Here is a 12,918-nt window from a genome sequence, read left to right as displayed (position 1 = left end):
TTGAGAGCCACTAGCTTACTTGATTAAGTGGTCCTTGATTCTGATTCTCATCATGGTCCGTGAGGAAACACACACCACAGTGTACATGTTTGTGATAGTTTATTTTCAAGGCTTTACAAGTGGAAGCAACATGCGTTGTCTGGGGGTAAGGTATAGCAGGAACTGGAGTCCAGTAGAGAAAAGATCAGTCAGTTCCTTCCCAGAAGATAAGCCTGTGGTATAGACTCCATGCTTGCCCATAGGTCTTTGTTCCCAGTTCAGGAGGTTTTTCCTCAGTGCTAGCTTCATTTACTGGAAAAGTGCACTTGACATGAGTTTAAACTACTTCCCCCATAGCTTCCAGTTCAGCAGCAAACTGTAAGGAAAAGATTTAGTCATCAGATACTACTGTAGATAACACTTTGTGAACATTCTTTTTGGACATGTTATAGGTCCCGTTTTTTTTTAATTCTCCCAAGTCAGAGAAACTAGGGAGTTTAGGAAACGTTCAGTATGATCAAACTTCCCTTCTGTGGACAGACGTTAGTGTACACAGAAGTACATAGAAGAAAGTAGTCTTAAAGGTATGACTGATACTAGTGATAGGTTAAAAGATTAACCTATCTAATCAGTGGTTTTGAGGAATAGTTAGAAAACATGAATTATAAACAGCTTTTTAAAACTTAAAGGTCCCTCAATTTGAACATTTTTGGACGGCCTAAGTGCTGGGACTGTCAACAAGGTAGGTTTACTGTAAAACAACAAGGAAGAAGTCACTTTGGCTCTTGAGCTGGTGGTGGTCACTTAGAAAGCTTAGAGGTTTTGAGGAAGGGACAAAGAATAACAAGTGGACCTTGAAGAAAGGCATGTTGATAAAAGTAGACCAAAAACCTGAATATCAGCAACATTTAAGATGGGAAGGACAAAATTTGTTTAGTTCAGGGCTAAGCTTTTACATTATAATTCTCCCAATATTTTTTTTTTTTTTTAAGATTTTATTTATTTTTTTGACAGAGAGAGACTTAGCGAGAGCAGGAACACAATCAGGGGGAGTGGGAGAGGGAGAAGCAGGCTTCCCGCAGAGCAGGGAGCCTGATGGGGGACTCGATCCCAGGACCCTGGGATCATGACCTGAGCCGAAGTCAGACGCTTAACGACTGAGCCACCCAGGCGCCCGTAATTCTCCCAATATTTTTTAAAAAGCTGTAAGCTATGGTTTTTATTAATTTAGTAGCTAAAATAACAGAGAAGAGGAAGGACAGAAGATAAACGTAAGATTAGTTTTTAATCCATATTCCTACAAGGCAGGCTACCTCTGAGCCCCCTCCAGCTTCTAAGTACCTTAATCTACTCCTGGATGTTCTCATACAGGCTGTTGATTTGGGTTCGAAAGTACTTGAAAAGCTCTCCCCGCTTTGCTTTCAGTGTTGGTGTTAAGAGCCCATTTTCAGTGGAAAATGGCTCTGGATGAAGAAAGATGCTTTTGACCTAGAAGAGAAGATGCGTGCACACACACACATTTATTAGTGATTCAGACTTTTCTGCAGAGCCCCCTGCATACTCTAAAGAACTTGAGAAAAGTTGGGTTGATGAAGTGGGAGGGTCAAGAGAACAGTAATACATGCCCATTCCCACAAACTGATAATTTGGGAAAGAAGCGAGAAGGGAAAATGGATAATAAATGGCAAAAAAAGATTGTACAAGTAACTACAAAAGATCACTGCCATTTGTACTTAGTGGGTTAATGGTACAAAACCTCAAATAAATTCCTTGGAAGTTACACTGAAACCCTATTACAAATCCAAACATTAAGACTTTCTAGTATGGCTTGAGAGACCAGGATTACATCAGTAGTACATACCTGTTCAAAGGATTTAAGGCCACCATCTCTCCCAGTTTTCTTCAAGTCTTCTAAAATGGCTTCCTTTACAACCTAAGAATATGAAACACAGCTTAAAGCATGGCCGGTTAGAAAAAGAGACAAACGAAAGGCTAAACGTGAACCAACTCAAAATGCCTACAAAAGCTCATCAGGATAAAAGCAGGATATAGGTGTATGTATAAACAAGCACATTTTATGCTTAATATTGCTCAAAAAGCTAATGAGAAGGAAAGGCAAATCTAAATGTTAACAGGGATTTTCTCTGGATGGCATTTTTTGATTCTCTATTCTCCAATTTTTTTCCCCCATAATGAACATACTATAAAAAGAATAGAGGGTTTTTGTTTAACTTCCCATCCCATCCTATCCTCCAATCTAATAAAACCCATCAATCTATTTCAGCTACAGCCACCTATCCCAAGTGCAGGAAGAGTCTGTTCTTCCAAAGAGGAAGGCATCATTGGTGCCTGATTTGGTGGGGCCTCCTCTGCTCTCCCACCAGGGGCCCCAGGGGTGTGCATAGAGCTTGCTTAAAGGAGACTTACTTGGTTTTGGCACAGTTCTTCAAGGGAGCCTTTAACTCCAAGTTTGGCTACAAATAAGGGCAGCATTTCTGGGTCAGGAACCACCACTCCCACTAAGGACGACTATAGAAAGGAAATAAGGGCATGTGAGAGCTAGGATAGTGGTGTCCCACACTGGATGAAGACAGCAGGATTCTATGTTGGTAATAGGTACTTCCCCAAGACCTCAGTTCAATATACTATATTATACACTCTTGTCTCACCATGTATTTCAAACCTTCATGGAATTCTGATCCCATTTTCCTACTCAATATCTTTTTACAAAAATGTTCTATTCAAATTTGATGATTCAAAAAGAAATGGTATTCAGCATTAAGCCTAAAGCATCTCTGGCCTGTCTTTTGCCAAACCCCACCCACTCCCCAAAAGTTAAGCTTAAGCACAGTATGTGTAAAATAGTTCCTTGTACCAGAGGAACTCCCACTGTAGTGGGAAACTAAGGGTGACATGGGGCCCTTTGTTATTGAATGGCTACCCTTTAGAATAACTGTTACAATTCTATTGACTTGTTCATAGACTCCATCATAGTTAAACAATTTTTTTTACGTATGTATTGCCTTGAGGATTGGAGTGTGACTTCACTTCTTTGGTTTTATAAGCTCAAATCTTCTCATCCTAAACCCATCTATCCAGATTTCCTGTAGCTGTCGGAGCCAGCATTGCCTGTACCCGAAAATAGCTGTTGTTAAAACAGTGTATTACCCGTAAGCTATCCCCGTGCACAAAAATTTGCAACACTGGTCTACTCCTGACGTAGATATTCTCTATCTTCTCTGGAGCAATGTATTCTCCTTGGGCCAGCTTGAAAATGTTCTTTTTACGGTCAATGATCTTCAGAGTTCCATTCTATATGAAAGAGAGAACAGCATCAGTGTTTTTGAGCCCTGTGGGTGATGTCAGTGGATAGAGTGGCAAAGTCACAGGTATTTTCCTTCTGTAAACTTGATCTCTCTAGAGACTTTTGAGCAAACTTTCATTTCTCTTTGTTAGCTTTGGGGAAAGGGGAGGGGAGCGGCTTCCAGCAAGAACCTGTCAATACTGTTTTGTGCTCTGTGGAGAGCCTCAGAAAGCATCCCCAGAACCTGCTGAAGTTGTATAAATGGTTGCATCATCCAATGAAGAAACTTTGCAGCTCTGAATTTCCAATAACTTAATTTCCAATTATTCCATTTCCAGAACTCTGAGGAATAGGGAAGGAGTTATATACTAAGACTTAGTTAGATCTCCCTCTCCTTGACTCCCTTTTATGTGTCGCTCCTATTAGATGCTGGAGCAGGCTGAGATAGCATCACTGTCCTAATGCTAATCAAGCAAGTCAATAATTGTGGTTGGTAGGACTGAAGCAGGGCTGGGGGAGGCTCTGACCAGCCACCAGAGGTCATTTGCAGCTTCATTTCTCTGAGCTAATTGGTCTGAGGAGCTTAGGTTCTTAGGGATTTGAACTGTAGAATTGGGACAAGTGGCAAATACAATCCACATGATCACACCCTAAGTAGGAAAACAGACTGAACCAACCATGGAACCATGAAGAAGGCAGACTCCAGAAATTACCCTTCAGTTCAGCCTAGTGGACATTATCTGGAAGTGACTAATAAGGCATGGCCCTCTGTAACTCTAGTGTGGGGACTTACTCGGAATTAAATTTTTGGTCCATGGAAGAGCTAGGACTAGAACACGGATCTCCCACCTAGGTTCTTCAGCTGTACTGATCTCCTCTTCATAGTATGAGGATGCCACAAGGCAGGTAGGATACATCCCTAACCCAGCTGCCTCAGCTGATTTAATCTACTCACATCTCTGCCCATCTTGCATATTATAATCAGATAGTTCTCTTCAGTCCAAAAGAGGCTCCCAGAAATTTTGAAGAAGCACCCACCGGGAGCCAACGGCCAATGTCTCCTGTGTGAAGCCAGCCATCCTCATCCAGAGCTTCCTTGGTTTTCTCTGGATCCTTCAGGTATCCTTTGAACACATTGTTGCCCTTGATGCAGATCTGCACAGAAGACAGCACAGGGTGGTCACAGTGCAAAGGTTGCAACTCCCAGCAGAGGCACTTGACAAAACACCTCCCCCCATTTTAAACCATTCAGTGGTTCCCACTATAGTGGGAGCACCAGCAGATTTTAGTCCCTGTTGTAGAGGCTAGGAAAGTGAGGCTCACCGATGTTCAGTTCCTTGTTAAAGATTTGAGTCAAACCCAACTCTGCTCATGGTTGGGTGCTCTTTCTGACATAAACCTCTCTACTGTGATTGTCTGGGCGTGACTACAGAGCACAGCCTACCCACCTCTCCTTCATTGTTCACTGAAAAGTAGTTCATGTCAGGTACATCTTGCAGCTTCACGTGATTGCAAGGCAGGGGGACTCCAACGTGCCCTAGAATATACCACATTAATTCAGCTGGGAAACCATGAAACTGATAATTCCAGGCACATTTCTGAGAGATTGATGGATTGACTCTAAAAGAAAAAGACTAAAAAGTTACGTGGTGCCAATGCTGGATAAATAAGATAGAAACGTCTGGACTGAAACTTGAGTTTGGCATTTGCCACATTTGTCCAGAGCATTGAGGTTATCTCACCTAAGCCCTCGTTCTGGGAGAACCCTTCTCCCAACCATTGCATCTCCCGCCCAATAGGTGGAGAACCTACCTGATGTCCAGTCCCCAGGTAACGTAAATGTACAGCCAGCAGTGCATTCTGTCTGACCATAAGCTTCGAACACCTGGGGAAACCAAAGAAGGGTCTGAGACTGACTCAAGACAAGGCATGAGGCAGCAGCGCCCTACAGCAAGATATGAGGAAAGCAAGGTCTCTCAAGGTTGGAAGATACCTGGTGTCCTAATACCTCCGACCCATGCCTGAGCTGCGAAATCTTTACAACTTGGATGCACTCAAAAACCAAAAGGCTCCAGAAATAGGCCAAAGTCTAGAAACTTCTACTGTATTTCAGGAAAGGTAGCATTTCAAGTTGATAGGAAAATGTGAGTTATGAAGTGAAGGGACGCCCAGGGGCTGTGGAGCACTTCTGAGGGAACTGAAGAACGGGAGCAGTGTTTTGTTTTGTTTTGTTTTTTTGGTGTTTTGTTGTTGTTGTTGCTTTTTAAGAGAAATGGCTCCAGCTGTGATACAGAACAGCGGTTGGCAAGCTTTTTCTTTACAGGACCAGATCGTAAATATCTTCAGTGCTGTGAGCCTCTGGGCTCTGTCTGAACTGCTTTGCTGATGGAGCACAAAATCAGCTGTAGACATCATGTAAATGAACGGGCATGGCTACCTTCCACTAAAATTTCACTTCTAAAAAGAGGCAATAGGCCAGATTTGGCCTGTGCTGCAGTTTGCCAACCCCTGGTATAGAGGATAACCTTGACCCGAGAGAGGCTGTCGGGGCAAACCAGTGCCTCAGCTACTGCAGTGGGGGAGGGGCTGTGATAGGCAGACTGTAGAGATTGAGAAGGCGGCATTTCTGGGAAGGCTGTGGCAACAGGACCTACTGATCCATGGGTTTTAGGGGCTGAGGGAAATGAAAGTATTAAGAATGGCCAAGAGGGTGCGAATTTGAAAGAGTAGAGGAGCTCAGGCCTTGGCATCAATTCAGAATATTTTTTGTTGGTGGTTATACCCAAGGGGATGTGGTGAGGACAAAGATCTAGTTCACTTGTGCTGTGCATGTTGGTCAAATGGATGAACTAGTTAGCTGTCTGGGGGGAAAAAGAGAATTTCCACACCCAAGCACTTGTACTCAATTCCACATGGAATAGAGAGACTTTAATTAGAAAATTAAAACCATAAGAGTATCAGAAAGTATGAAGGACAGCAGTCTTATGGAATACTGGAGTCGGGGAGTCCTGTCTAAGCAATTCAAAAACCACAGATAAAGAAGTTTAATCAGTTTGATGACATAAACATTTGAAATTATTATATAGCAATCCACAATGCAAAAAGATGAGACTAGGAAAAATATTTCTAACAAAACAAAGACTAATATTATTACTATATGAACTCTTAGAAGCAATGTGAAAAGGAACCCAATTATCGTTTGGCCGTTTTTCTACAAGAAAGTAATAGAGTAATTCATGGAAGAAATACAAGTGCCAATAAGTGATAGAAAAGATGTTCAGTGTTAATAAAAGAAACAAAACTGCAATGAGGTTTTTTATGCATCTGGTTGACTAAGATTTAAATGACTTAAAAAGCCTGACACTGGCAAGAATGTAGGAAATAAGATTTCATGCATTATCTGCAGGAATGTATAAAAAAGACAAGATCTTTCTGGAGGGAAGTGTGATAATCTACATCAACATACAAAGCAAACCCATATATTTTGACCCAGTAGTCCCTACTTGCAGGGATTTAATACCCTAAATTGGTAATTGCATAAATACTAAAGGATACACAAGTATCCTTATCACTTCACTGATTATAATAGTGAAAAAATAGTCAGTGACTTAAGTGCCCAGTAGGAGACGAGTTACTTAGGTACATCCAATAAACCATTTCAAAACCACTAAAATGATGTAGATCTTTATTTGACCAGGATCAATGTTGATGGGACATGGTTTAATAAGTATTTTAGAACTAATGGCAGTTTATATAAAGGATTCTATACACAGATACATAAAGAGAAGGATTATTTTCTCCTGATTTTGAGATTTTTGGTGACTTTCTCCGTGGTGTTCTTCAGGTGTGTTTTCATTTTTTAAAGACTGAGCTTTATTTGTGCAAGTGAAATAAGCTATCTTCAAAGAAGGTGCTTGGCTTACCGGACATCCCAGTGCCGCCCGGAGGAATGTCAAGACTGGAGAGGCGATGGGGGCAGCTCCAGTGACCATGAAGTGAACCTTCCCACCCAGGCTGGCCTGTTCAGTAGGGAAAAAAAAAAAAAAAGCCACTGAAACCTATTCCCTTGCCTTCAGTTTCCTCCACTGCTAAATGGGTAGAGCAGCCTATCCAGTATAAGAAATAAACTAGTTAATAGGGCCTGGCCTTGAGGAAAAGCATTTAAAATGTTAGCTGCTCTTATCACTATCATCTATAGCTGGGACTCAACCTGCAGTTTTTAATATTTCCTTGGATTTATATTCTCAGGCCCTTTGCATTACATATAATCTCAACAGATCAACTAAGAGAATAAGAGTATGCGTTAGAACCTATGTAAAATCCTTTTTTTTTTTTTTTTTTTTGCTTTTTGACCAATTTCCTTTAATGACAAAGTTGTTCAAGAGAGTAAACACCATTAAAGAGACACTCAGCCATCAGAGAAAAAGCAAAGTATGATAAGCTGGCCGGAAGCCCAGATATTTGCCTGGCTCTGTCCAGGACCCAGCCAACCTACCTGGATCTTTGCAAAGATGAGCTTGTCCCATAAACTGTCACGCCTGATGATCCCCTTTTTCACTTCATTGAATTTACAGGAAATAGCCAAGTTCAACAAGAACTTCTTGAAGGGTGTCTTGGCTTCATTTTGTACCTGCAAGATGATAGCTCCTCTTAGTTCAAAACCAACTGGAGATACTCACCAAAGCCATTCATCAGTGAGCAAGATATAGTGCCTTCTTGCTTCATAAGGAAGTGACTTTCATTCATGAACTGGGTTGCTAAATAATGATGATTCCGGAGAATTATGGCCCACTAAGACATAAGTACACTGAGTATAAATGTACAGAGTTCTAGCTCCTCCAGATTTCTTGTCCTTGGCAAACAACTTTGACAACTAAGAAAGCATGTCCTCAAAATGTTCTCAACATCTGCCTACCAAAATCACTTGGGAATACTAGATAAAAAACAGCTCAATGGGCAATACCTTTTGGGCTTTTAAAAGATCAAAGAAAGACCTAGGAATCTGATTTTTTTTTTTAAACAAGCACCACCTCTCCCCACCCCCATACCTCTGATGCTTATATACATTAAATTTGGAGAAATATCACTTTTCTCTATAATTAAAGTTCCTCTAGCCACACCGTACAAAACCCAATAGACTTTCCTACTTATTTCTTTCCTTTGGGCTTAATTCTGACACCATTTTATAAGCTCACATTATTTCTCTAGACTCCCTTATTCTTGCCTCACTGACTCTAATCCATCAAACACACCTGCCAAAGGAGAGCTTCAAGTATAACTTGAAATCCCCCTTATTTACAAAATTAAATCCTGAACCCCATATTCTGGCCTTCAGGACTCCATCCTACTGGAAGTCAGATTGAAGGAAATCAAGGTTCTTTTCCAGTTCAAAATTGGAAGAGAACTCTCCAGCCATCTTCCATATTTATATTTCCATTTCTGAGTCTGTAGCCAAATAGAGCTGTTCAACCTCACCTCCTAATGCCAACTGTGCTCTAGGCTCTAGGCATCTGCTCATGCTTATACCATAATTTTACCAATGTCTCACCAGCTCTAAGATCTACTCTCAAGTAGAATCCAGTCATTCCTGATACCTCTTTCAACCTTAAGAGATTTATCTTCATTATTCACAAGACAATCTCCTCCTAATAAGTCACTGACAAAAGCTGGAATTTAGAGACTCACACTAATAAAGTCCTCCATTTTTAAAATAAGTGACAAAAGTAAACTCTGTGTTAAGTATCACCATATCACAAAAAAACTATTGAAAGTAAAAACATGTGGGGCTCCTGGGTGGTTCAGTCAGTTAAGTGTTTGCCTTCAGCTCAGGTCATGATCTCGGGGTCCTGGGATCGAGTCTTACATCAGGCTCCCTGCTCAGTGGGGGGTCTGCTTCTCCCTCAGCCTCTGCTCCTCCCCTGTTTGCTTTCTCTCTCAAATAAATAAAATCTTAAAGAAATATAGTGAGCTTTATAAAGAAAAAAAAAAGTACAAATGTCTGGGGCGCCTGAGTGGCTCAGTCAGTTAAGCATCCGACTCTTGGTTTTGTCTCAGGTCGTGATCTCAGGGTCATGAGATCAAGCCCTGCATTGGGCTCTGCACTTGGCATGGAGTCTGCTTAAGATTCTCTCTCCCTCTCCCTCTGTTCCTTCTGCTCATGTGCTCTCTTTCCATCAAATAAATCTTTTTTTTAAAGTAAAAATGTCTAACAACATGAACAAAAACCGTAATAACCACCAAATAATTCCACAGCATGCTGAGAGCTGTTAGGATTGTTAACAGTTATGTTAAAAACAGCACTTTCAGTGTTCCGGGGTCATCTGTGTTCTAGAATGCTGCCTGCCCCATCACTGAAGCCCCAGGATAGTATCTAAGATTCACATGTTAAAGGGGAGAGCTAAAATGGCCATGTGGTGTTATTTCCCCAGGGCTCCCATGCCTATGGAATTATGAAGTGATCAAACACCTGGTTAAGAGACTGGATTCCATTACTATTTTGCCTGGGTTCATAGCCCAGTTCCAAGGACTCTTTGGGAAGATTAGACAATCCAAGACTTGGGTGAGAAACATTAAAGATAAGCTGGGGACATGTTATGTCCCAAAGCAGGGAAGCGATCAGAAACTACTGGGGTTAGGGGCGCCTGGGTGGCTCAGTTGGTTAAGCGACTGCCTTCGGCTCAGATCATGATCCTGGAGTCCCAGGATCGAGTCCCGCATCGGGCTCCCTGCTCGGCAGGGAGTCTGCTTCTCCCTCTGACCCTCCTCCCTCTCATGCTCTCTGTCTCTCATTCTCTCTGTCTCAAATAAATAAACAAAATCTTAAAAAAAAAAAAAAAAGAAAAGTAAAACTACTGGGGTTACATCAAAAGGACACATGAACAGCTTGATGGGGCTCCCAACTTACGGTGGGACAATTTGGACATTATGAAGAATGACTGAAATGGATTAAGCATACAACTATGCAAATCACAAGTTCATAATAGTACAAAGGAAAAATCTTGGTCATTTCTGAAGATCACCATGGCACCAATTCATTATTCTGAAGATTGATAAATAAGGGGAAAGAATATTTGTCATGTCTTTCTGGAAGAATCTCAGCTAATGAATGCAAAAGAAATAACTGAATTGAATTAGAAAAATCACCATGTTGTACACTCTAATGAAAAATAGAGCAGTGATCAATGACAACTAACTACTTTGTGACAATATGATTCTGGCCCAACCCCTTATTGGATGTGACTCTGGTCAAGCTTTTTTTTTTAACCTCTGAGGCTCAGTCTCCTCAGCTGTAAGTTGGAAATAATAAGTGTAAATGTGATTTCCTGTGTTTTTGTGAGGATTAAATGACAGAATGCATATGAAATGTTGACCGTGGGACCTGGTACCTCAGCAAGAAGCTCAATAGCCAGTAGGTTTTATGAAATCAGTGACAACTCCTCAGTAAGTTGGCTTAATTTTGAGGGGCTCCCCAAGTCTCCGAATTGAGCTCTTTCTTCAGATCTGGTCCACGTGATCTTATCCAGATGAAAGGGGGTTTCATTTATTATGGTTTTTCACAGTTGCATTTGTGAATGTGGCCATAAGTGGGTGTTGTAGGGAGTAGGGGGTGGAAGTGGAAAAAATATCTCAGCAACATGGAGTCCGTAAGAGCCTCAGTCAGGCCTAAGCCTTCATCTCAGGGCCAGCCCAGCAGAAGCCAGGTTAGTACCTTATCATAGATTCTGTTGAGTAGTCGAGGCACGACAGGAAACACTGTGGGCTTCAGAGTTTTCATGTCTTCAGGCAGCAACCGAATATCTCCTTGGAAGAAACCAACTTTGCCACCATATGAATACATAATAGCCTAAAAGCAAAACCAAAGGGCAGGGCTCAGAGCCAAAGGCCCCCTGCAGGTAGGGCCTGTCTTGGACAGAATCAAGGAACTAGGTTGACATCTATGGGCACTTTCCTCTGTACACCGCCCCCCCAACACATTTCAGATACCCAGAATTCTGAGAGCTTACCCCCAGGACAGGTTGGGAACTCACTGCAGCTGAGGTGGTGGGACAGGCAAGACAGACGGTGAGACTGAGGGCCCACCCTGTTCCACCCATAGCTCTGAATGACGGTCCGAGACGCTGTCGTTCGTCAGAGACCATTCACTAGCACTAAGGACAACACTGCCAGTTAGACTAGAACATGCCTACTGTTGCATGACCATTGCAGTTTCAGAAACATGAAAATGTGGGGAAAATATGCTTATTAAAATTGATATTTTATTAATCAGATGTCAACACTTCAGCCCAAGGAGCTGAGCTGTTCCTTTTGGAGCTTGATGCATCAACAGCTAAGCTGCTTGAAAAGGTGTTTAAGTGAGAAGCAAAGAGAGGATTTTCCATCCATCCTACCACATGTGTTTTTGGGAAGCCAGCACTGCTTTCAGTTCTCAAATCAGCCCCAGAACTGCCTGAAAAGCCCACAGGCCACTCACAGAAAGGCAGCTCTCTGGCACACACACAATCCTGAATGGCTCTACTTCACACACACTGAACATCTTGAACATCTTGCCTGGATCAAATGCTCCTTCTCTGCCCTTCCAGGGGCGGGGTGGGGGTGGGGGGGAGAGACACTCCCCTTTTTCTAACCTGAAAACTGTTAAAAAAAAATTCTAACCAAAATAAGATTTAAAAGAAGAAACCATGCTTCCTATTCCAGCTCAGAATCAAGAGCAGATAGTAGCTCCTGGCTAGGACTTCAGGACTCACAGGCACCCTGTGTGAAGGCAGGGGCAAGCATCAGTCCTGCTGGACAGACCCAGAGCCCTACTTCCCGCTAGGAAGGCTTCGCAGCAAGTTAGCAGTTATGCCCGGGTCAGGACTCAGCTGCACCAGCTCCCTGCCCACTGCTTTCCCATGGGAGAAAGGACTGGAAATGTTGTGTAGCTGCCTTTGGAATAAACATGGAACTAGCAAGTCAGGACTTGCTGGTCACTCACCTCTACAATCCTCTCAAACATATGAGCCAAGGGGAGGTAGGATATGGTCACATCCTCAGAGGTGGGCTTGAAAGTATGCTACAGATCAGAACAAGGAGAGGCAACATTGGGTTAATGCCAACTTTCTCTTCCAAAGGAGATTTAAAAGCAGCTCCTATTAACTATAGTTAATAGTTTATAATACTGTATTGCATATCTGAAAGTATTAAGTAAGTAGATCTTAAAGGTTCTCATCACAAGATAAAAAACTGTAACTGTGTGGTGATGGATGTTAGATTTATTGTGGGGACTATTTTGCAACATACACATATATGGAATCATTATATTGTACATCTGAAATTAATACAATGTTACGTCAATTATATCTCAATAATTTTTTTTTTTTTAAAGAACCACTCCTTCCCGGGACTGCCACACACAGTTGTACATGTGATACACTGTATAACTCTGAGAGGTGCCCCTTAACTTCACTGAGTGTAGAGATGTGCAGCAATTCTAAAAGACCAAGGCTTGAAAATGCACAGTCCTCTGGACAAAGAAGCACCACTATTTGTCCACATTCAGGCCTTTAACATGATTTTTGTTTTTGTTTTCTGTATGTCTCTGCCTCCTCTAACATCAAGATTAAAATCTTACAACAGATTTACATTTTAATGAGGAC

The 12,918-nt window shown here is 41.9% G+C and overlaps 1 protein-coding gene across 2 annotated transcripts in view; it reads right to left on the bottom strand.

The window, feature by feature from the left end:
- Positions 1 to 82: 82 nt before the first annotated feature.
- ACSL5 (acyl-CoA synthetase long chain family member 5) overlaps positions 83 to 12,918 on the bottom strand; it is a 40,490-nt gene continuing 27,654 nt past the window's right edge. For both annotated transcript variants that reach the window (XM_045878822.3, XM_045878823.3), the window contains 12 exons: positions 12,258 to 12,335; positions 10,992 to 11,126; positions 7,779 to 7,913; positions 7,207 to 7,302; positions 5,096 to 5,168; positions 4,732 to 4,820; positions 4,322 to 4,438; positions 3,148 to 3,291; positions 2,407 to 2,508; positions 1,841 to 1,912; positions 1,321 to 1,467; positions 83 to 355 (listed from right to left, as the gene is read on the bottom strand). In XM_045878822.3, coding sequence (XP_045734778.1) covers positions 1,327 to 1,467; positions 1,841 to 1,912; positions 2,407 to 2,508; positions 3,148 to 3,291; positions 4,322 to 4,438; positions 4,732 to 4,820; positions 5,096 to 5,168; positions 7,207 to 7,302; positions 7,779 to 7,913; positions 10,992 to 11,126; positions 12,258 to 12,335 — 1,182 coding nt within the window. In that variant the 3' untranslated portion in view covers positions 83 to 355; positions 1,321 to 1,326. The remainder of the gene's footprint in view (positions 356 to 1,320; positions 1,468 to 1,840; positions 1,913 to 2,406; positions 2,509 to 3,147; positions 3,292 to 4,321; positions 4,439 to 4,731; positions 4,821 to 5,095; positions 5,169 to 7,206; positions 7,303 to 7,778; positions 7,914 to 10,991; positions 11,127 to 12,257; positions 12,336 to 12,918) is intronic.

The sequence above is a fragment of the Mirounga angustirostris genome, unplaced genomic scaffold (assembly GCF_029215605.1).
Source record: "Mirounga angustirostris isolate CCGP_5_RB_7025 unplaced genomic scaffold, mMirAng1.0.hap1 SCAF_6, whole genome shotgun sequence".
Lineage (NCBI taxonomy): Eukaryota > Metazoa > Chordata > Mammalia > Carnivora > Phocidae > Mirounga > Mirounga angustirostris.
The sequence above is the reverse complement of the archived record's forward strand: the minus strand, read 5'-3'. Positions and strand labels throughout refer to the sequence as shown.